General features: G+C 45.6%; 2 protein-coding genes across 6 annotated transcripts in view; one reads left to right on the forward strand and one right to left on the reverse strand.

Annotated features, from left to right (window-relative positions):
- The first annotated feature begins 2,164 nt into the window (after nucleotides 1-2,164).
- Nucleotides 2,165-12,368, forward strand: yars1 (tyrosyl-tRNA synthetase 1). The gene is made up of 14 exons (XM_045709869.1): nucleotides 2,165-2,462; nucleotides 3,048-3,116; nucleotides 3,633-3,779; nucleotides 4,571-4,746; nucleotides 5,625-5,754; nucleotides 8,621-8,701; nucleotides 9,140-9,232; nucleotides 9,495-9,630; nucleotides 9,960-10,045; nucleotides 10,126-10,261; nucleotides 10,546-10,643; nucleotides 10,900-11,093; nucleotides 11,333-11,474; nucleotides 11,714-12,368. Exons 2-14 carry the CDS (start codon nucleotides 3,060-3,062, stop codon nucleotides 11,822-11,824), a joined length of 1,587 nt encoding a protein of 528 aa, XP_045565825.1. The 5' UTR covers nucleotides 2,165-2,462; nucleotides 3,048-3,059; the 3' UTR covers nucleotides 11,825-12,368.
- Nucleotides 12,369-12,817: 449 nt separating this feature from the next.
- The window catches only part of nhsl3 (NHS like 3), an 87,537-nt gene continuing 75,857 nt past the window's right edge, over nucleotides 12,818-24,497 (reverse strand). For 4 of the 5 annotated variants that reach the window (XM_045709863.1, XM_045709864.1, XM_045709866.1 and 1 more), the window contains exons 5-10: nucleotides 24,364-24,496; nucleotides 21,772-21,879; nucleotides 21,404-21,537; nucleotides 20,886-21,071; nucleotides 15,899-19,940; nucleotides 14,664-15,245 (exon numbers count right to left, since the gene is read on the reverse strand). In XM_045709863.1, coding sequence (XP_045565819.1) covers nucleotides 15,199-15,245; nucleotides 15,899-19,940; nucleotides 20,886-21,071; nucleotides 21,404-21,537; nucleotides 21,772-21,879; nucleotides 24,364-24,496 — 4,650 coding nt within the window. In that variant the 3' untranslated portion in view covers nucleotides 14,664-15,198. Of the gene's footprint in view, nucleotides 15,246-15,898; nucleotides 19,941-20,885; nucleotides 21,072-21,403; nucleotides 21,538-21,771; nucleotides 21,880-24,363; nucleotide 24,497 lie in introns of all 5 variants that reach the window. The other variant, XM_045709868.1, reaches the window with a different exon arrangement.

Here is a 24,497-nt window from a genome sequence, read left to right on the forward strand (position 1 = left end):
CAGGGACAGGGAGGGGAGTGGTCAGAGTAGGGACAGGGAGGGGAGTGGTCAGAGTAGGGACAGGGACAGGGACAGGGACAGGGGCGTGGTCAGAGTAGGGACAGGGGCAGGGACAGGGAGGGGAGTGGTCAGAGTAGGGACAGGGGCAGGGACAGGGAGGGGAGTGGTCAGAGTAGGGACAGGGGCAGGGACAGGGAGGGGAGTGGTCAGAGTAGGGACAGGGAGGGGAGTGGTCAGAGTAGGGACAGGGGCAGGGACAGGGAGGAGAGTGGTCAGAGTAGGGACAGGGGCAGGGACAGGGAGGGGAGTGGTCAGAGTAGAGACAGGGGCAGGAACAGGGAGGAGAGTGGTCAGAGTAGGGACAGGGGCGGGGACAGGGAGGGGAGTGGTCAGAGTAGGGACATGGGCAGGGACAGGGAGGGGAGTGGTCAGAGTAGGGACAGGGGCGGGGACAGGGAGGGGAGTGGTCAGAGTAGGGACAGGGGCAGGGACAGGGAGGGGAGTGGTCAGAGTAGGGACAGGGGCAGGGCAAGGGAGGGGAGTGGCAAGAGAGGTGTGGTCAGAGTAGAGAGGGGCAGAGGTGTGGACTCGAGTCACATGACTTGGACTCGAGTCAGACTCGAGTCACAAATATGATGACTTGCAACTCGACTTTGACTTTAACACCATTGACTCGTGACTTAACTTGGACTTGAGCCTCATGACTCGACCTGACTTGATACCCTCCCCGAAGCCCAGATATTAAAAATGATGCTATTAAAAAAAGTGTGCAGCGCATCAACTCTTCATTTAATGTATTACAGTTTGAATCAGAAAAAGTGGTGCGTGGCAGTGCAGAGGAACGTCGGCGGGTGAATTCAGATGGAGTCCTTGGAAAGATGATACCCCAAATTATTACTTTCAAATATAAAGAGGACGCTGTCACAACAAAAAACGGATTGCAACTTGCAAAACATGAGGGAAGAAAATTACATAGGCACAACAATTTCCAAATTTATTCGACATTTGAAGCTGCACAAAGAACGGTAAGTCGTGGCTAATATAGCCGACAGCTATATATCTTATTACTTTACTAGTGTAGCATGTTGGCTAACGTAACGTTAAATCAATGAGCCTCCACACAGTCAGTCAGTCAGTGAGGGAACGTGATCGTTGCACCCAGATTGAGCTACAACTCGCTAGACAGCTGGTAGCCTAAACCCTGCCTGATGTTACTGCTGTTCCTGAAACCATTGGCATACATTAGCATACTGTAACCACACAGAGTGAGAGTGTGTGTGTGTGTGTGTGTGTGTGTGTGTGTGTGTGTGTGTGTAGAGAGTTAAGGTCGCCAAATTGCGCCCCATAGTGATCCTCAATAGTTGATCACTATTGGTTGGGGGGGTGTCTTTCTCATGGCTACCCATGTATTTCCATGGAAATATAATGTTTATTTGGAAAGTAATAAATATATAGATATTTTTTAAAAGCATTCATGATTTGCGTAAATGTAATATACTATTACTAAAATATGAAATGGTATTACATTTGGTGAAGAGCACATTATGACTTGTTTAGGACTCGAAACTCAAAGTTTAGGACTTGAGACATGATGGTCTTGACTTGACTTGGGACTTGCCTGTCTTGACTTGGGACTTGACTTGGGACTTGACTCGGGACTTGCCTGTCTTGACTTGGGACTTGACTTGGGACTTGACTTGGGACTTGACTTGGGACTTGACTCGGACTTGCCTGTCTTGACTTGGGACTTGACTTGGGACTTGAGTGCTAAGACTTGAGACTTACTTGTGACTTGTAAAACAATGACTTGTTCCCACCTCTGGAGAGGGGTGTGGCCAGAATGGGAACAAATGAGTCATAGAGGGCAGAAATAGCAAGGAGGGGAGCAGTGCAGAGGCAAGTCAGTTAAGAACAAATTCCTATTTACAATGACGGCCAAACCCGGACGACGCTGGGCCAATTGTGCGCCACCCTATGGGACTCCCAATCACGGCCGAAGTCCAAAAACATCACAAGATGTCACCATAATATATGCACACACTCTAACGAACTGTTTCGGCTGGGAAGCATGAATACGTCTTTATACGTCTAGTGAAATATCCGGCTCCTTCTATCTGTGCTAACGGTGCATCACTCCATAGCCGAGTGGGGTACTTGCTGACATCCTCCATATGACTTGTGTTTTTAAGAGTAGAGGAGATAAAGGACAGGTTATTGAAGAAGACGTACTATGTTCCATAATAACAAAGCTCTGTTTATGCACCATTTTACACGACACACACGCCATCTGGTGGCGATGGAAATATAGCGCTGATGCGTCGATCGATGTCTCTGAAGTCGATTTGCTCTCCTTGCTGCCTGGTGGAGTTGATCCCAGAAATCAACTCGCCGCTGATGCAACACACTGACAGGTCCACCCGGCTTCTACATCGACCACAAGTGTTAGGACATTTAACTCAAAGGTAAAATTGTCTATACCTAGTATGCTTTTTCAGACGACGGTTTATATATGATTTCAAAGTTTTAACAACTCAAGTGTTGTCTAGATTGTGTTTTAGACAGACAGTTCGGCAACAAATGGTTAGCACAAATGCTAAGTTAGCGCTTAGCATGGATGGTTCGGTCACTCTCAACGTGTCAGTAACCAGCTCAATTGTCACTGGCAACAGTAACTGAAGTTGCTAACTAACTAGTTATTTAGCCAGGCGAGTACTACCAGTGACTGAATTCTGCTTCATACAAAACTCCTCTAAAACATCCTTAGCTAGCCAGATAGAGACGATAGATGCCTAGCCTGCAAAATGACTGTTTACTTTGCTAACTTGATAGCTAGCTATCAACCTGTCATATTTTGTCGTCTAGCTAACGTTAGATAGCTCATAGGCAGTTACAAGGGTTTGGCGTCCCAAACATCACCATATTCCCTATGGGCTATGGTCAAAAGTAGTGCACTATATAGGGAATGGAGCGCCATTTTGGATACACACGCTGACTCATATACTAATAACTGTGTCACCCACCTGTTATTCTCTCTCCCCTCCGTGTAGGAGCGAGGCACCATGGGAGAACAGCTGAGCCCAGATGAGAAGCTTCACCTCATCACTAGGAACCTTCAGGTTAGTCTTCTGTCTCTCTCTCTCTCTGTCTCTCTCTCTCTCTGTCTCTCTCTCTCTCTCTCTCTGTCTCTGTCTCTCTCTGTCTCTCTCTCTCTCTGTCTCTCTCTCTCTGTCTCTCTCTCTCTCTCTCTCTCTCTCTCTGTCTCTCTCTGTCTCTCTCTCTGTCTCTCTCTCTCTCTCTCTCTCTCTCTCTCTCTCTCTCTCTCTGTCTCTCTCTGTCTCTCTCTCTCTGTCTCTCTCTCTCTCTCTCTCTGTCTCTCTCTCTCTCTCTCTCTCTCTCTGTTTCTCTCTGTTTCTCTCTGTTTCTCTCTGTCTCTGTTTCTCTCTGTCTCTGTTTCTCTCTGTCTCTGTTTCTCTCTGTCTCTGTTTCTCTCTGTCTCTCTCTCTCTCTCTGTCTCTCTCTCTCTGTCTCTCTCTGTTTCTCTCTCTCTCTGTCTGTCTCTGTTTCTCTCTCTTTTTCTCTCTCTATCTCTCTCTTTCTCTGTCTCTAACGGTTGATGTTGTGTGGTATTTCAGGAGGTGCTTGGAGAAGAGAAGATAAAGCAGGTTCTGGCAGAGAGGGAACTGAAGGTGTATTGGGGAACCGCCACCACAGGGAAACCCCATGTTGCCTACTTCGTCCCCATGTCCAAGATTGCAGACTTCCTCAAGGCAGGGTGTGAGGTGAGATCTGCGTGCGTGTTTGATTCCTTCACTATTGTCCAGTCTATTTTGTAGTGATGGGGGAGAGAGAATCACTAGTTACTTATTATTTTGGACGATATTATATCAATACTTTGACTCCAAGTATCGATTTGTAAAAAAAAAAAAAATACAAATAAAATGTTCAAATAAAACATTTTTTTTTTTTATATGTTGCATTAGCTAGTGAGCGTTAGCTAGAGCTAGTGAGCGTCAGCTAGAGCTAGTGAGCGTCAGCTAGAGCTAGTGAGCGTCAGCTAGAGCTAGTGAGCGTCAGCTAGAGCTAGTGAGCGTCAGCTAGTGAGCGTCAGCTAGAGCTAGTGAGCGTCAGCTAGTGAGCGTCAGCTAGAGCTAGTGAGCGTCAGCTAGTCAGCTAGAGCTAGTGAGCGTCAGCTAGAGCTAGTGAGCGTCAGCTAGAGCTAGTGAGCGTCAGCTAGTGAGCGTCAGCTAGAGCTAGTGAGCGTCAGCTAGAGCTAGTGAGCGTCAGCTAGTGAGCGTCAGCTAGAGCTAGTGAGCGTCAGCTAGTGAGCGTCAGCTAGAGCTAGTGAGCGTCAGCTAGTCAGCTAGAGCTAGTGAGCGTCAGCTAGAGCTAGTGAGCGTCAGCTAGTCAGCTAGAGCTAGTGAGCGTCAGCTAGAGCTAGTGAGCCAACATATTGTATCAGCACCTCCAGTATCGTGATAATATCGTATCGTAAGGTCCCTAGCAATTCCCAGCTGTAACTATTTGTAGATCTGTGTGTGTCTGTCTAACTCTCCTGCCGACCCCTCCCCAGGTGACCATCCTGTTCGCAGACCTGCACGCGTTCCTGGACAACATGAAGGCTCCCTGGGAGCTGCTGGAGCTGAGGGTTCAGTACTACGAGCAGGTGATCAAGGCCATGCTGGAGAGTATCGGGGTGCCGCTGGACAAACTCAAGTTCATCAAGGGGACAGACTTCCAACTCAGCAGGTTAGTGGTCAGGCTCCGTAATTCACTTTCTACCCTGGACTCTACCCTGGATTACAGGTAATAACATGGTTATAACACCCTCTACTCAGTGGCCTGCTCTACCCTGGATTACGGGTAATAACATGGTTATAACACCCCTCTACTCAGTGGCCTGCTCTACCCTGGACTACGGGTAATAACATGGTTATAACACCCTCTACTCAGTGGCCTGCTCTACCCTGGACTACAGGTAATAACATGGTTATAACACGTTATAACACCCTCTACTCAGTGGCCTGCTCTACCCTGGACTACAGGTAATAACATGGTTATAACACGTTATAACACCCTCTACTCAGTGGCCTGCTCTACCCTGGACTACAGGTAATAACATGGTTATAACACATTATAACACCCTCTACTCAGTGGCCTGCTCTACCCTGGACTACAGGTAATAACATGGTTATAACACATTATAACACCCTGTACTCAGTGGCCTGCTCTACCCTGGACTACAGGTAATAACATGGTTATAACACATTATAACACCCTGTACTCAGTGGTCTGTTCAGCAGGTCAGTGGTCAGGCTCTGATTTATAGGAGCTGCCGTTCTCATCGTCTTGAACGCTCTTTGAAGAATATGGAGTTTGACTGTTTTATTGACAAGACCATCATGCAAACATCTATTTCCACTGTTTTTCACTGTCCTGTGTAATATTTTCTACTGCATTTTGTAATTGTATGATGGTCATCATGATTACATTTTTCATAAAAATGGATTAAAAAAAAATATATATTTAGCAATTTAGTTCAGGACTAGACTCAAATCTATGTCCGGGAAACCAGTCCATAGTGTTTAGATGTACCTACGTTTGCCCTCTGTCTCTCTCCCCCTTAGAGAGTACACTCTGGATGTCTACCGTCTGTCCTCCATGGTAACAGAACACGATGCTAAGAAGGCCGGAGCTGAGGTGGTTAAACAGGTGGACCACCCTCTACTCAGTGGTCTGCTCTACCCTGGACTACAGGTAATAACATGGTTATAACACCCTCTACTCAGTGGCCTGCTCTACCCTGGACTACAGGTAATAACATGGTTATAACACCCTCTACTCAGTGGCCTGCTCTACCCTGGACTACAGGTAATAACATGGTTATAACACCCTCTACTCAGTGGCCTGCTCTACCCTGGACTACAGGTAATAACATGGTTATAACACCCTCTACTCAGTGGTCTGCTCTACCCTGGACTACAGGTAATAACATGGTTCTAACACCCTCTACTCAGTGGCCTGCTCTACCCTGGACTACAGGTAATAACATGGTTATAACACCCTCTACTCAGTGGCCTGCTCTACCCTGGACTACAGGTAATAACATGGTTATAACACGTTATAACACCCTCTACTCAGTGGTCTGCTCTACCCTGGACTACAGGTAATAACATGGTTATAACACGTCATAACACCCTCTACTCAGTGGTCTGCTCTACCCAGGACTACAGGTAATAACATGGTTATAACACGTTATAACACCCTCTACTCAGTGGTCTGCTCTACCCTGGACTACAGGTAATAACACATTATAACACCCTCTACTCAGTGGCCTGCTCTACCCTGGACTACAGGTAATAACATGGTTATAACACCCTCTACTCAGTGGTCTGCTCTACCCTGGACTACAGGTAATAACATGGTTATAACACATTATAACACCCTCTACTCAGTGGTCTGCTCTACCCTGTACTACAGGTAATAACATGGTTATAACACATTATAACACCCTCTACTCAGTGGCCTGCTCTACCCTGGACTTCAGGTAATAACATGGTTATAACACCCTCTACTCAGTGGCCTGCTCTACCCAGGACTTCAGGTAATAACATGGTTATAACACCCTCTACTCAGTGGCCTGCTCTACCCAGGACTTCAGGTAATAACATGGTTATAACACCCTCTACTCAGTGGCCTGCTCTACCCTGGACTACAGGTAATAACATGGTTATAACACCCTCTACTCAGTGGCCTGCTCTACCCTGGACTACAGGTAATAACATGGTTATAACACCCTCTACTCAGTGGCCTGCTCTACCCTGGACTACAGGTAATAACATGGTTATAACACCCTCTACTCAGTGGCCTGCTCTACCCTGGACTACAGGTAATAACATGGTTATAACACCCTCTACTCAGTGGCCTGCTCTACCCTGGACTACAGGTAATAACATGGTTATGACACCCTCTACTCAGTGGCCTGCTCTACCCTGGACTACAGGTATTAATAGGGCTAAGGGGCAGTATTGACACGGCTGGATAAAAAAAATGTACCCGATTTAATCTGGTTACTAATCCTACCCAGTAACTAGAATATGCATATACTTATTATATATGGATAGAAAACACCCTAAAGTTTCTAAAACTGTTTGAATGGTGTCTGTGAGTATAACAGAACTCATTTGGCAGGCAAAACCCTGAGACATTTTCTGACAGGAAGTGGATACCTGATGTGTTGTATTGACTTTAAACCTATCCCATTGAAAAACACAGGGGCTGAGGAATATTGCTTCCACTAGATGTCACCAGCCTTTACAAAGTGTTTTGAGTCTTCTGGAGGGAGATCTGACCGAACAAGAGCCATGGAACGATGATGGCCCATTAGACACCTGGCGCGAGTTCATGTTGGGTACCCTCGTTCCAATACGTTATAAAAGAGTATGCATTCGTCCACCTTGAATATTATTCATGTTCTGGTTAAAAAGGCCCTAATGATTTATGCTATACAACGTTTGACATGTTTGAACGAACGTAAATATATTTTTTCCCCTCGTTCATGACGAGAAGTCCGGCTGGCTTAGATCATGTGCTAACGAGACGGAGATTTTTGGACATAAATGATGAGCTTTTTTGAACAAAACTACATTCGTTATGGACCTGTGATACCTGGAAGTGACATCTGATGAAGAGAATCAAAGGTAATGGATTATTTACATAGTATTTTCGATTTTAGATCTCCCCAACATGACGTCTAGTCTGTATCGCAACGCGTATTTTTCTGGGCGCAGTGCTCAGATTATTGCAAAGTGTGATTTCCCAGTAAGGTTATTTTTAAATCTGGCAAGTTGATTGCGTTCAAGAGATGTAAATCTATAATTCTTTAAATGACAATATAATATTTTACCAATGTTTTCTAATTTTAATTATTTAATTTGTGGTGCTGACTTGACTGCCGGTTATTGGAGGGAAACGATTTCCTCAACATCAATGCCATAGTAAAACGCTGTTTTTGGATATAAATATGAACTTGATAGAACTAAAAATGCATGCATTGTCTAACATAATGTCCTAGGAGTGTCATCTGATGGAGATTGTAAAAGGTTAGTGCATCATTTTAGCTGGTTTTATGGTTTTGGTGACCCTGTCTTTGAATTGACAAAACATTACACACAACTCTTGTAAATGTACTGTCCTAACATACTCTAAATTTATGCTTTCGCCGTAAAACCTTTTTGAAATCGTAAAACGTGGTTAGATTAAGGAGATGTTTATCTTTCAAATGGTGTAAAATAGTTGTATGTTTGAAAAATTTGAATTTTGACATTTATTTGGATTCAAATTTGCCGCTCTTGAAATGCACCTGCTGTTGATGGAGTGCACCACGGGTGGCACGCTAGCGTCCCACCTAGCCCATAGAGGATAACATGGTTATAACATGTTATAACACCCTCTACTCAGTGGCCTGCTCTACCCAGGACTACAGGTAATAACATGGTTATAACACCCTCTACACAGTGGCCTGCTCTACCCTGGACTACAGGTAATAACATGATAACAATGTGGTTATAACAGGTTATTAATACAACAGGTTCGTAACCCATTTACCCCGTCTGTCTTCCAGGCTCTGGATGAGGAGTATCTGAAAGTAGATGCCCAGTTTGGAGGAGTCGATCAGAGGAAGATCTTCACCTTGGCTGAGAAGGTACCCGGAACCGTCTGACCTAAACTGTCAGCACTGTCCTCTTGTAGAGAGAGCTGTTTTTACATTCAATTAATTCATTGGTCAACTGGGAAATTACAAAAATTATTGTGATGGGTAAGTTTTGCATAATGTATGACTTCTGAAAATCCCTCTCTCCTTCGCTCTTCTCTCTCTACATCACTTCCTTCTCTCTCTCTCTACATCACTTCCTTCTCTCTCTCTCTACATCACTTCCTTCTCTCTCTCTCTACATCATTTCCTTCTCTCTCTCTCTACATCCCTTCCTTCCCTCGATATCGATCTCGCTCTCTCTGTCTCTCTCTCCCATATCCCTTCTTTCCTTCCCTCTCTCTCTCTCTCTCCCATATCCCTTCTTTCCTTCCCTCTCTCTCTCTCTCCATCCCTTCCTTCCCTCAATTTCTTTGTCCCTCCCTCCAGTACCTGCCCTCTCTGGGCTATGCGAAGCGGTCCCATCTGATGAACCCCATGGTACCAGGTCTAACTGGAGCTAAGATGAGTTCTTCAGAGGAAGTGAGTGTCCCAGTCACAATACTTTATTAATTCATCCATCCCTTCCTCTTCTTTTGGAGGTAATATATTGTTTTGACCAATCCCAAACTAACACAACCCGTGGGTTATATTCATTACGACAGACAGTAGCGAAGCATTTTGCAACAGAAAATGAACGTTTTATTATTGGACAAGTTCAGGTAGGGCTTTCCCCGTTTGTTCGTTTTCTTCCGGTTGGTTCCTAATGAACATGGTCCTGTGTGTTTCCTGTTGACCTCTGTAGGAGTCTAAGATTGACCTCCTGGACAGGAAGGAAGATGTAAAGAAGAAGCTGAAGAAGGCTTTCTGTGAGCCGGGCAACATCGAGAACAACGGAGTCCTCTCATTTGTTAAACATGTCCTCTTCCCACTCGTAGGAGGTGAGTAATCCACCTGCTTCCTCCTCTCTCCTGTTCTGTCCTCTTCCTGTTCTGTCCTCTTCCTCCTCACTTGTTCTGTCCTCTTCCTGTTCTCGTTCTGTCCTCTTCCTCCTCACCTGTTCTGTCCGCTTCCTCCGCTTCCTGTTCTGTCCTCTTCCTCCTCTCTCTTGTTCTGTCCTCTTCCTCCTCTCTCCTGTTCTGTCCTCCTCCTCCCTCTACAGTCTTCCTGTGCCAGGCACCGGCTAGAGTCAGCGTGTTTTCCTGTGCCAGGCGCCGGCTAGAGTCTTCCTGTGCCAGACACCAGCATGTCTGTGTTGCATCTGTTTCAGAGTTCTCCATCAAAAGAGACCCCAAGTTCGGAGGAGACAAAACCTACACAGACTTTGAGGAAGTGGAGAAAGAATTTGGCGAAGAGGTACGTATATATATCATGTTGTATGACCACTGTTGTTGGCCCATCATGCATCGGTTTGACCTCTAACCTCTGCCGTCTAGCTGATCCATCCTGGTGACCTGAAGGCGGGCGTGGAGGTGGCCCTTAACAAGCTGCTCGACCCAATCAGGAAGAAGTTTGAATCTCCAGAGCTCCGTAAACTCTCCAACACGGCCTATCCAGACCCGTCAAAGAACAGTTAGTAGAATTTACAGTTACCAACTCTCACCATCATATACCTCAAGGCTTCCTAAAGTAGACCTATAGGAGACTGTTCCTCTTGACCCTTGACCCTCTATGTCCCCCTGTCAGAGGGAGCAGGGAAGGGGAACCCTAAAGTAGACCTATAGCAGACTGTTTCTCCTGACCCTTGACCCTGTGTGTGTCCCCCTGTCAGAGGGAGCAGGGAAGGGGAACCCTAAAGTAGACCTATAGCAGACTGTTTCTCCTGACCCTTGACCCTGTGTGTGTCCCCCTGTCAGAGGGAGCAGGGAAGGGGAACCCTAAAGTAGCAGAAGAGGGTGAGCTGGTTCCCTCCAGACTGGACATCAGGGTGGGCAAGGTCATCAGTGTGGAGAAGGTACTCACTCATTGATCCGTTTATTTATCCTTATTTAAACTTGGAAGACACTTTTTTTTAGAGAAATGCTGAATTCCAAATGGTGGAAATCCCCCCCCCCCAGCCTATCAGAGAGCAAGATGAGGAGCAATTACTGATTTATAATCGACCTTTCAGAAGAGGCTCGGGGGATTTGGGATTCAGCAAATCATCTCCATTTTCCTTTCCTTCTCTTCACTGATTGGTCTTTCTCTCTGTCTGTCCTCGCGTCCCTCAGCATCCGGATGCTGATTCGCTGTACCTGGAGAAGATAGACGTCGGAGAGGCGGAGCCAAGGACGGTGGTGAGCGGTCTGGTGGCCTACGTTTCCCAGGAGGCCTTGCAGGACCGGCTGGTGGTGTTGCTATGCAACCTGAAGCCCCAGAAGATGAGGGGGGTGGAGTCCCAAGCCATGCTGCTCTGTGCCTCCATGTGAGTCTGTCTTCTCCTTTTCTCTCTTCCTCTCACTGGGCTTTCCCTCTTCTCTCTTCCCACTGCATCTCTTCTTTTCCTGCCTACCTACGTACTCCTTCCTTTGTCTTTTCTCCCGTCTCTCTCTCTTTGTTCTATATCGCTATCCCTTTCCTCTGCACTCGGTCACCGGACACAACCCACCCATTTCCTCATCCATCACTTCTGTCTCTCTTCTCTCTGATTGGCTGTTGTCCCAGTGAGGGGGAGACCAGGAGAGTGGAGCCTCTTGACCCCCCTGAGGGGTCGTCACCCGGGGAACGGGTGTTCGTTGAGGGGTACGAGACGGGCAAGCCAGACGACAAACTAAACCCAAAGAAAAGGCTGTGGGAGAAACTACAGGTAGGTCTGAATGACCCCTAGCCTGTTTAATCAACTGTTTTCTCTTCAAATGAGAGTAAGAGTGAGCCGTGAGCATCTTAGAGAGATCAGTAAATGAGTGAATGTTATTTCAGCTAGTTAGAGAGAATTGCAGTTCATTTCGCTGATCTGTTCCACTTGTTTCCAACGCCTCAAGCTGCTATATTTTGCTACTTGCTAGTGAACGTTCATTTCACAGAATATTGGCTGTTTCTCTCCAGGTGGACCTGAAGGTATCCGGACAGTGTGTAGCCCAGTGGCAGGACAAACACCTGATGACCAAACTGGGACACATCACCTGTAAAACGCTGAAGGGAGGCAACATCAGCTAAAACACACACTTGTCAATCCCATGATGCTCTCTACTCGTCCGGCTTCCCCAGAGAACTCCGCACACATCACCACGGCAACATCACACACTCTCTCTTCTTGACCCGAGAAATGAATCATTCATTTTTTTAATAATACCGTGATCAATCTAACACAGCGATCTGGGTTTAAATAAACGGGTCTATTTTACTATCGATATCAGTGCTGTATTTTCCCTCCTGATGTTTTAAGTAACGGTACGGCTCTGTAATTCTTCAGAAGTAACGGCGATATCACGGCCGGGTGCCCTCCGTTTACAGAACACGTTGTTTCTTGTGGTCTGGGGAAATTCCTATATATTTTTTGTTGAGGTAAATATGGAACGATGTTGGTCGTGACCAATATTAACCTAGGGATACGTTAGCTAGCTAGTCATCAACAGTCTTACCCTGTCTACCACCATGTGTTTAAATCATCCTCACCAGTATCGGCAGGTCCTTCATAATACAGCTGCTGCCCTTACTCATTATGTCATCGTCTGGAAATGAAATAAACCGGTTGAATTCAGTGGTCGTCTTCCTTCTGCGGTGTCCTCTCCAGTAATGGCAAGACCGTACAAGAGATCTGCCTGTCACAATGTGTTTTGAAATCTGATGCTGTGAACACCTTTTTTGTTGTTTGTATTCACAGTGAAAGTTTAAACCAAGTGTATAAGTGAGGGTTGTTTTAGTATGAATATAGGGAGTGACCATCTTGGTAATTTACATCCTGCCTGTATAATGATGAGTATATAAAAAACAAAACAGTTCTATATCATTTAAACCAGTTCTATATCATTTAAACCAGTTCTATATCATTTAAAGCAGTTCTATATCATTTAAACCAGTTCTATATCATTTAAACCAGTTCTATATCGGTCTATATCATTTAAACCAGTTCTACATAATTTAAAACAGACTTCAAGTGGTTTGGCATTTCCACACATTCACCCAACTGCAAAAACACAAACTAATATGTGATTTGGAATACAATTTTATAATCTTTTCATAACAAAGTAAATTAACTTTTATTTTTTTCTTATTTATTTGAATCAACAAAAATGTTAGCTGTTTCCATGACAATAAGACATGTCATGTGCAGAGTGTCAAAAGAGAATAATTAGTTCTGTGTTAAAACCATTTGCTGGACAAGGGTGTGTTTTTGTTGTGCCGATGATTACCAAGATGTCTTGTCACTGTGGAAAGACTGAGGGTGTCTCCCAAATTGCGCCCTATGAGCCCTGGTCAAAAGTATAGCACTATATAGGGATTAGGGTTCCATTCGGGACAAATCCTTAGGCTACTTCAAACAATGTGAAAGTAGGAATATACAGTAAATGTTTAAAATACTTGGTTTTTTTTTTCTTAAAGAAGAAATGAACACTTGTGAACTAAAGGCTCTATTTAGTGTCTAAAGCCGAAGCGTAACAGATTACGTGATTAAAAAATGTAAAAAGGTAATTTCCGATTGAGCCGATAGACGCACCGTTTACTGTGAACGTAATCGCCGGTAACGTTACCTTCACATTTAAATCACGCTGTAACGCTGAACACTTCAGAGTAGATAGACACACAACCCTCTCTCTTTAGTGTTACTGTTGGCCATTTATCTCTAGTAGTACTCAGTCCCATATGGTCCCCTGTTACCTATATATACTGCTACATTTGACCAGGTCCTTCTGATAGGGGCTCTGGTCCAAAGTAGTGCACTATGTAGGGAATAGGGTACCTTGTATCTGTAGTACTATCAGGAGTCATATTTAGTGCAGGCTTGTGGATTTGATTGAATAAAACTGAATCTGTAAAATCGAATTTGAAAATAGACCGTTCATACAAACAAACCATTTTAACGAAACAGGTGAACTCAAACCAAGGTTGAATATTTGGTTGTGAACGTGTCGATGTTAATGATGCTGATACAGTATTAATAAAGAACATTTGTTTAAAGCAACTTAAAGACACATTTAAAAAAACAAACATAAATACATAGAAACAGTCAGAAAACCCATACATATAGTCTTTGAATGCATGGGAACGGTGTCTATAGTGTAACTATAAGGAACAGATATGGTGTCCTCTCTTCCTGGGGATTCCTCCCAAACGGAACCATATTCTCTGGTCCAAAGTAGTGCACTATGCAGGGAATAGGTTGCCATTTGGAATGTTAGAATTTGAAAGCAGTTTTAATTTCGTGGGATTGTCAGTTCCATTGGGATTTAACGTTTTCTGCACCTTTAAACCGCTTCATTAGTTTATAAAAGTGCTTTTGAAATTTTGACTGTAGGTCTAACATATAAATGGTCTTTTAAATATGCAGCATCCCTTTTTTTCTCTCTCTCTCTGATGCTCTACTTTACCTAAGCCTACACATTCACAAGATATTTTGCAGTTTAATTTAAAAACATTTTATTTATGCTGATCGAAAAGCTAAAATAACACATTGGATTGGTTGATTCATTGATTGATTGATCAAAAGATAAGATCAAAAGATACATTCTGGAAATTTCATAATCTGCCATTCCTTTTGGAAATAAGACAATTCAGTGATTGCTTGACTCAAAAAAAAGGGGTATGTTAATGAAGAAAAAATTACTAGAGAAACATTTTGTATTTTTTTAACTAGAACACAAGCTTCAAACACCTTAGAAAGTCCCAATAATATTTTATGTTTTTTTCTTCCCTCTAGTATTTTTTTCTTCATATATTATTTGTCCTCTAGGTTTTTCTTTCTCATCTGCAGTGACTGCTACCTTTCCTAACCTCTAGATGGTGGTCTACTACAAGCATAGCTTCTTGTACTGTATTTACAAAAATCCAGCCGCAGTACACCATTCGTCCTGAGGGGGGCACTGTTTGCAGTTTGTCAAAGCAGACTAAACTCTATTCAATCTGCATCGTAATTGAAATTTAAAAGGCAATGTTCCTAATTAGGGGAGACTGCATTCACGGTAAACGCTGCACATGTCGGCTCAATCGGAAATTACCTTTAAATTGATTTGGCATAATCTGTAACGCTTTAACTTTACAGACTGAATAGATGCCTAGAGCTCCATGGTTTAGAAAAATACTCCAAAAGGAAGCTTTATTATCAAAGAAATGGGGACCAACCCCATTGTTTGCATAAATATGAAGGCCATTTTAGGCTTTTGGAGAAGCCTTCACATATTTTAACTCTGAGTTGACTTATTAAGTGAACACTTTTGATTATCTCTCTCTCTCGCTCCATAGCTCTCTTTCTCGCTCTCTCTCTCTCTCTCTCTCTCTCTCTCTCTCTCTCTCTCTGGGTCTTGCAGTCCTTGCTTTGTTCCTCCGTCTTAGTCCCAATCCACAAAAGTTCAGTCCACACAAAGCAGTCTTTCTCACAAGGGCATCGGTGCTTCTACAATGTTAGACGTCTCCATTTTACCTAGAAAACAGTGGGAAGCAGTTACACTCAGAAGGTGGGGGAATAGGGTGCCATCTGAGATGCAGACAGAAGGCTATGACAAATGTACAGTTACACACTATGATAAACAAGGAGCATTCTGTGGGCCTATTCGATTGGTTACTTTATCGTGTGTGTGTGTAACTACATTAGCGTTGGTTGGGCCATGTGCTAGTAGTTTACCCGGAAACAGAATTAGACAGGGTTCTATTGTGGATGGAATGTCAATTTCTTTCATTAGCAAGGTGAGCTCAAGTTGCAGCTGCTGCTGCTGCTGTGCAATGCTATGCAGTTGTAGGGCAACATCTGTGTGGGTGTCAATGCTGCATTGCTAAGCATTCTTCAGCATTGTGGTAATGCTAGCGTCTACATTCTGTCATGTCATGATTGGGCAAGACATGATTGTGGTTGATGCTGTCCACAGAATTAAGCGCATTGTGCTAGTCTCTAAAGAATTGATTCTTCAGTGAAATAATTCAGTGAAACATCAAATCCACGCAAGATCAATTCCATGCACTATCAACATTTAAAAAAAATAAACGACTTATATTTGACTTATACTTACAAATATGTACATTTTATGTAATCATATGTAGCAACAATCCTATTCTCGGTGTTGCGTTTGGTGTTCTTACTTGCTGTATCGTGGTCCTCTGTCAGTGCTTTCTGGCCCGCAGGTAGCACTGTCTCTGTCTCCTCGTTAGCCTCTGTTCCTCTTGGTGATGGAGTGTTCCTCTCACTCTGAGAACCACCCATCACTATAGAAAAAACAGTCTTCTCCAAGGTCGCTAACTGCAACACTGGAAGAACTGGTTTCTTAGCCACGGGTGGTGGAACTCTCCTCGGAATCCCAGTTCTTCCAGCGTTGCCGTTAGCGACTGTGGAAGCCACCGATTGGTCGGAAACCTTCGTGAGCACGGCGGCTAGGTTCTGTTGAAGGCTCGCCTGCATCTCGTGGGAGGAAGATGCGACAGGCGTTTCTATAACGACCTTCTTTGAGCTCCTGGAGAAGATGAAGCTAGCAGTGGATGCGGGGGACTTTAGCATGTCGCCCCCTTCTGGTGACATTGGGGATAACATCTCATATTCACCACCGCTGATACTGGGGAATGAGGTGGAGGATGGCATTCTAAAGCGTGTTGGTAGACCATCTCTGGTAGACATGGCCGCTGTCTTCATGCGGATAGCTTCCTGCAAGCGCATCGAGGGGGCGATGATCGACGGTGATGATGACTTCAATGACAGAGGTGTGGCTTTTATAGATGGCGATTTCCGGATCGGTTTTTGAGGTGTTGTGTTCTGGGATCCAGGGTTTTGGGTTAGGATTGGACTCTGATCGTGAGCGGGTGGATTCCCCTTGTTGTAATTATTATTGTTGTTGTCGGAAGCCGTTTTCATCTGGTCTTCACTGACGTTGACAGATCTGAGACGTACCGTTTGAAGCAGAGAGGGTGTGACCAGTGGAATGTTGGCGTCGTCTTTGGGAATGGGGGCACTGTTGTGCCTAGACAGAAGCTCTGTGCTCCCGGTCTCTCTGTTCACCAAGCTGAGCTGTCTCCTGACAGTTGGTTGGTTCTCAAATGGGAGAAGGGCTGGGACATTGACGGGGGGTGGAATGGGGGCACTCACAGCAGGCTCAGAGTGCATCGGATCTTCAAATTGTACAGGGGAAGGGAGGGGGACGCTGATAAGAGATGGAGGAGAGATACTTGAGGGGGGCACCAAGGCTGTTTTCATTGGTGGTGGGGGAGGAGCCTCCTGGGGTGGGGGAGGGACATCCTCTAATAGAGCCAGGACTTCATGTGACTGAGGAGAAGTTTCTGTTGGTTGAGTTATGGCTTCCTGCATTGTGATTGACTGCTGGGCAGATTGCTTGACCTCTGCCTCTTTCTTATTGGGCTGAACTGGAGAAACAACAGTTGACTTATGTGCGTGAATTGCTTTGAGCTCAGCTGATTCAGATACCTCAGAGCTGGTTTCATCATTTGGAACTGCATTATAGTTCAGAATCACCTTTTCAGGTCTATCCTCCTTCATCTCCATTTGAGCCGGAATGGGTGACAGATCTGCAGTTTCCCCATTCACAGTTGCCACAGTTGCTCCATTCACAGTTTCCTTAACCTCCTCCACATCCAGAGCCACAATGGACGCCTCCTGGACATCTGTGACTGTGTTACAGCTCTCCACTACATCTGGCAAGCTCTCCGTCATGAAGGGAGGGGGAGGAGGTGGAAAGTCCATCTCATCTGGCTCATCAAAGACTGAATCTGCTGGCTCCTCTGGTGGGGGTGGAGGAGGCCAGCAGGACTCTACTATGGGAATCTCTTCCTCACACTCCACCTCTACCTCGGGTGGGGGAGTGGACACTAAGGAGGGAGGTGTCTTAGAAGGGGGTGGAGGAGGGTGGTGGGCAGGGGGAGGGGAGGCTGGAGGAGAGACCCTGTCCACTTTGGGAGGCTCCATGGCAAGGGTCTGTGTAGATGCCTCTGGTTTAGTGGGACTTTCCTCTGTGGTGTTTTCAGTAGCACTCTGACCTTCGACCTCCTTAGTTACTAATTCAACTTCCTTAGCAACTACCTCAACTTCCTTAGCAACTACCTCAACCTCAACTTCCTTAGCTACCACCTCTACCTCCCCCTGTAAGGAACACTTCTCACTCTCGCTGGGAGATTCTACCTTCTCCTCTACTGTGACCTCATCAAATGGCAGCTTTTGTTGAATGTCTGTTGATACTTGAACTAAAGGTTCTTTTCTACGAGTACTTTTCTTCATGACAGGAGGGGGTTCCTTCTTTGGAATCGTCGCTAAACTAACTTGTGTCTCTAGACTCTCTTCTTGATCCTTGACCTGTGCAACACTACTACTACTACTACTCTGCTCCTGATTTTGGTTCCGGTTCTTGACCTCTACACTTGCTTCTACCCTCTCTGCGATCATCGCTGGACTTCCTTTTTCTTTCGTTCGACTTTCTGTGGTCTCGACTCCCTGACTAACACACTCGGATACCTCAGACACATGCTCTAGCGTAGGCTCAGTTTCTTCTTTCGAAACAGTGTAATTGCTTTCTGATTTGATCAAAGTGACTTCCTCTACGGTAGCCTGCTTTTCATCTGAGCTTTGAGACTCTTTGCTAGCTTCAGTTTGAGGTTCTTGCTTTTGCTTAATGATGGTAGCTTCATCTTTCAGTTCCTGTTGCTTCTGGAGCTGTGCTAGCCTGTTGACGTTGGGGCAAGGCCCACACAGCAGTTTAAAGGTGTGTCTGTTGTGGGCCCAGGTTTCCGGGGGTGGCGGGGAAGGGGCTTTGATGTTGGGGGGTGGCGGAATGTTAAGCAGCTCTCTGATCGCCATGGATGCAGAGCAACGAGTCAGGGTCACCGGGGTCACCGTTGATGTCTTTTCTGTTGTCATTACAGATGGCGGTGGGGAGGCCCGCTGGGGTGTGCTAGGAATGTTTTTTGAAGCCTCTTGATTGACGTACTCTAAGGTGGCTGAAGACAGGGAGGTAAGGGAAGACGAGGCAGAGGCTGCCGAGGAGGAAGCTCTTGAACCAGAACGTTCCGGTTTGACCGGCATCTTCTTGTGTTTACCTGGGGAGGAGGAAGGGCAGATCCCCTTGGGGGAGAGCGTCGGAGTACCACTCTGAGTCGAGTACCCACTGGAGGGGGACATGGTCTTTTCATATGTACCTCCCTCTGAGGGAGCTTTCTGTGGGGAAGAGCTGCTGGACCCTGGCCTTTCTGGGTTTCCACTACCACCAGGGGAGGCCTGTGTGGGACTCAGAGGATTAGAGACTGTGGAAGATCTTGTACCATTTAAAGAGTTAAACCCAGATGTGTTGGATACAGGGATAGAGCTCTTTGTGATTTCTTTGTAGAGCTCTTTAGACATCTCAATAGTAACCAAGCTTGTGTCTTCAGCAGCCTCCACCTCCCCACCCACAGAGTCACTGAGGTCTTTAATCTCCACCAGTCGCCTCTTTATCATCTTCTCATGGTGCAGGGAGTTGGTTCTCCTGGGGGGAGCTGGAGGCAGCTTGGTCTTCATGATCGACAGACTGCGAGAGAATCTGTGAGAGTCTCCTCCAACATCGCTCATCTCCCCAGCACTGACAGACCCAGATAGACCCGACTCAGATCCCCCCTGAGCAGTTACAGTACCAGTAACCCTACTGGTGCTGCTGACCCAGCTAGCTGAGCTTTGTAGGCTCACCAGGTCCTGGTCCCCAGCACCAGGCTGCTGCAGTAGTCTCTCCTGCCCAACGAGGCTCACTGTCTGTGGGTTAGCAGGTCCGAAGCTCCCCTTCGTGGAAGAGATGGCGGAGGAGTTGGACTTGATCATCTCGGAAGACTGCGAGTGGCTCCAGCCGGATCCCGAAGTCACTGAGCGCGTGGTTGCCGTAGAGCCATTGTCACGGGAACTACTGTCACCATGGGAAAGGGCTTCGCCGCCGTCATAGCAACCATCGCCACCCGACCTTCTCGACGACGCGGGGCTTGCTGACGACACAGATGCCGGGCTGCTCTTGCTGACGGCGCGGACCGTTCCTTTGCCGTTGTTTCCATTGGTATGGTTGGTTCTGAGGTCAATCTGTATGACGTCGACGGAGGCCGGCAGATAGGCGTTGGGGATAATCTTAGACAGGTAGGTGGCCTGGGGAGAGATGGACATCACCGGACCCTGGGAGGAGGCAAACACAACGATCATCATTAGGAGTCATGCTATGTAGAGAACTGTGGAGCTGTCATACTATAGAGAGAACTGTGGAGCTGTCATACATTTAAGTCATTTAGCAGACGCTCTTATCCAGAGCGACTTACAAATTGGTGGATTCACCTTATGATATCCAGTGGAACAACCACTTTACAATAGTGCATCTAAATCATACTATGTAGAGAACTGTGGAGCTGTCATACTATAGAGAGAACTGTGGAGCTGTCATACTATGTAGAGAACTGTGGAGCTGTCATACTATAGAGAGAACTGTGGAGCTGTCATATTATGTAGAGAACTGTGGAGCTGTCATACTATAGAGAGAACTGTGGAGCTGTCATATTATGTAGTGAACTGTGGAGCTGTCATACTATAGAGAGAACTGTGGAGCTGTCATACTATATAGAGAACTGTGGAGCTGTCATACTATAGAGAGAACTGTGGAGCTGTCATACTATAGAGAGAACTGTGGAGCTGTCATACTATATAGAGAACTGTGGAGCTGTCATACTATAGAGAGAACTGTGGAGCTGTCATACTATAGAGAGAACTGTGGAGCTGTCATATTATAGAGAGAACTGTGGAGCTGTCATACTGTATAGAGAACTGTGGAGCTGTCATACTATATAGAGAACTGTGGAGCTGTCATACTATGTAGAGAACTGTGGAGCTGTCATACTATAGAGAGAACTGTGGAGCTGTCATATTATAGAGAGAACTGTGGAGCTGTCATACTGTATAGAGAACTGTGGAGCTGTCATACTATATAGAGAACTGTGGAGCTGTCATACTATGTAGAGAACTGTGGAGCTGTCATACTATAGAGAGAACTGTGGAGAGTAGTGTGGGCATACATTTCCGTATATATTACCCCAGCAGGAAGAAACATGGTGACAAACACCGTTCACTCACAAGTGGCTCCTGGAGGAAGTTGGGGAATCCAACCGAGCAAGAGGAGGTCATGCCCGGCACGGCCAGAGATTTGGGCCTCTGGGTGGGGGAGAGATGAGAGTTCAGTCCCCTGTGGTGGTTGAAGCCCTGGTCGTCCCTGTATACAGACTGGAGGTGATGTCTCAGCAGCTGCTCTTCTCTGGATGCCTATGTAGGTGATTTTAGTTGTAATTATAGTCATTTTAGTGGTTTCTTGTTAACATAAACAATAACTACCTTAGTTTCAAAGAATCCTTATTGGAAATAAACAGAAGTTATGTTTTGTCATGAACGTAGCAGTCTGTAATTAAAAGTATGACACTATAACCAAAATAATCCTTATTGGAAATAAACTAGAAGTTATGTTTTGTCATGCACATAACAGTCTGTAATTAAAAGTATGACACTATAAATAAAAGCACAAAATAAATATACTTGATCAGCTGGTGGTTGTAAAGCTTAAAACAAGTCTCACCGCCAGCCAGTTCTGAGATATGTACCTTAGCTCCATCGTGGTTGGCTAGAGGGGTCTCTCCATCGATGGTGGGGATGATGACAACACCTGGTTGGCCTTGTCCTCCAGAGCCATTCGGGAGCTTGGAAGGAACTTGGTACGTAGACCCACCGTGCAGGGCTAGAAGGAGAATGGTGGAAAACATCGTACCGCCTATTTTGAATATGACAGAAAAATAGTACCATTTGATTTTACTTCTTAAATGACAAGGTGGCTAAGGGTTATTCATTCAGTATAGATCCTACTTTATTTAGGGAACCACTAACCCACATAACCCTGGAACGTTGTTGGTCGCGGTGACTTTGTAAAAGTGAAGCTCAGTTCAAAGCTAGCTGCCGTCCGCTAAATACGTACCCAGTTCTCTCTGGACCTGCTGGGGTATTCCCATGATAGTAGTCCTCCTGCTCCTGCTCTTCCCCTTCTCTAGTCTTTTCACTGGGTTCAGGGGCTTGAACGTGGAGCCTGAGAGAAGAGGTTTAGAGGAGGGAGAAGGATGAAGGATAAGACAAGGGATTTATGAGTAAAAATGTGTTTGCGGTTTAAATGCACTTTAAAGTTTGATTTGATTCGAAGGGATGCAAGGAGAGAGGAAGGGAGTATGAAAGGAGAGAGGAAGGGAGTATGAAAGGAGAGAGGAAGGGAGTATGAAAGGAGAGAGGAAGGGAGTATGAAAGGAGAGAGGAAGGGAGTATGAAAGGAGAGAGGAAGGGAGTATGAAAGGAGAGAGGAAGGGAGTATGAAAGGAGAGAGGAAGGGAGTATGAAAGGAGAGAGGAAGGGAGTATGAAAGGAGAGAGGAAGGGAGTATGAAAGGAGAGAGGAAGGGAGTATGAAAGGAGAGAGGAAAGGAGTATGAAAGGAGAGAGGAGAGTTAGTACCTGTCATTACATACAATATTGAGAATCACAGTCAGGATTCAATACTGGTTGGAGAAGATTTTCAAAGAAAAAGGACAGAAATGTGTTGGATTTAGGGATGTGACAGACATGGAATTTTGGATGAAGGTAATTGGCCAACCAAATGACTGCGGCCTCCGTAATAAAGACATGTATTAATTTCCTCTCCTAACCCTGTGCTGCCATAGATTACATTTGTTTATGCTTCTGCTGACGGGACATTCAGGCATTTGTTTAATGAGCGACAAAGTTTCATCCCGTTATTTTAAGAGGCGGTGTTACCACGGAAACGGACTCGAACGCACAAACGCCTGACCGTCCCGTCTTCAGTCAACAGTTTGGGGGGAAAAAAAACCCCGGTTATGATGGTTATTTTATTTTCACGGCGTTCTTCGTTCGTAACCGTCGGTTACACGGTTATATGGTCATTTTGCCAGCCCTAGTTGGAATGGTTTAGGCTTCAGGAACTCAGAGGGTCTGGTTGTAAATTACAATGACATTCAATGAGAGGGAATCAGTGAGTATTATGGGATTCAGAGCAGAGAATGGCGTGCTTTCCCCCAAGCTGGACCATACCAGGCAACGGCAGAGCACTATTTGGGTGGTAGGGACATTCCAAGTCAGTAACAAACTACAGCTGTGTATGTGTGCGTTGGTGTGTGTGCGTGTGGGCGTGCATGTGTGTGTTGGTGTGCGTGCGTGTGGGCGCGCATGTGTGCGTTGGTGTGTGTGCGTGTGGGCGCGCATGTGTGTTTTGGCTCTTCTTTGTGTGTAACTAGATCCTCTGGTTTTGACGACAGGTCTAAACAGAATCTAACCACAGTAGAGACCCAGTAGAGAGACAGTAGAGACCCAGTAGAGAGACAGTAGAGACCCAGTAGATACCCAGTAGAGACCCAGTAGAGAGACAGTAGAGACCCAGTAGATACCCAGTAGAGACAGTAGATACCCAGTAGAGAGACAGTAGAGACCCAGTAGATACCCAGTAGAGACCCAGTAGAGAGACAGTAGAGACCCAGAGGATACCCAGTGTAGACAGTAGATACCCAGTGTAGACAGTAGATACCCAGTAGAGACAGTAGATACCCAGTAGAGACAGTAGATACCCAGTAGAGACAGTAGATACCCAGTAGAGACAGTAGATACCCAGTAGAGACAGTAGATACCCAGTAGAGACAGTAGATACCTAGTAGATACCCAGTAAAGACAGTAGATACTCAGTAGAGACAGTAGATACCCAGTGTAGACAGTAGATACCCAGTGTAGACAGTAGATACCCAATAGAGACAGTAGATACCCAGTAGAGACAGTAGATGCCCAAAGGATACCCAGTAGAGACAGTAGATACCCAGAGGATACCCAGTAGAGACAGTAGATACCCAGTGTAGACAGTAGATACCCAGTAGAGACAGTAGATACACAGTAGATACCCAGTAGAGACAGTAGATACCCAGTAGATACCCAGTAAAGACAGTAGATACTCAGTAGAGACAGTAGATACCCAGTGTAGACAGTAGATACCCAGTAGAGACAGTAGATACCCAGTAGAGACAGTAGATGCCCAAAGGATACCCAGTAGAGACAGTAGATACCCAGAGGATACCCAGTAGAGACAGTAGATACCCAGTGTAGACAGTAGATACCCAGTAGAGACAGTAGATACCCAGTAGAGACAGTAGATACCTAGTAGATACCCAGTAAAGACAGTAGATACTCAGTAGAGACAGTCGATACCCAGTAGAGACAGTAGATACCTAGTAGATACCCAGTAAAGACAGTAGATACCCAGTGTAGACAGTAGATACCCAGTAGAGACAGTAGATGCCCAGTAGAGACAGTAGATACCCAGTAGAGACAGTAGAGACAGTCGATACCCAGTAGAGACAGTAGATGCCCAGTAGAGACAGTAGATACCCAGTAGAGACAGTAGAGACAGTCGATACCCAGTAGAGACAGTAGATACCCTGCTCAGATTCTCTCACAGAATGTGTCTTGCAGGTGAAGAGACACACACACACACACACAGACACAAAAACGATCTCCTCCTTTACCTTGGCGCGTGATCACGGGTCTCGTGGACATGGCTGACGATACAGCAGAGGTCGCCGCGGTAACAGAATTCCCGGCGGTGCTTCCGGATTCCTGAAATCCATCCCAGTGATTGGAGCTGACATCCTGTTCTGGC

This window comes from Salmo salar, chromosome ssa27 (assembly GCF_905237065.1).
Source record: "Salmo salar chromosome ssa27, Ssal_v3.1, whole genome shotgun sequence".
NCBI classification, from domain to species: Eukaryota; Metazoa; Chordata; class Actinopteri; order Salmoniformes; family Salmonidae; genus Salmo; species Salmo salar.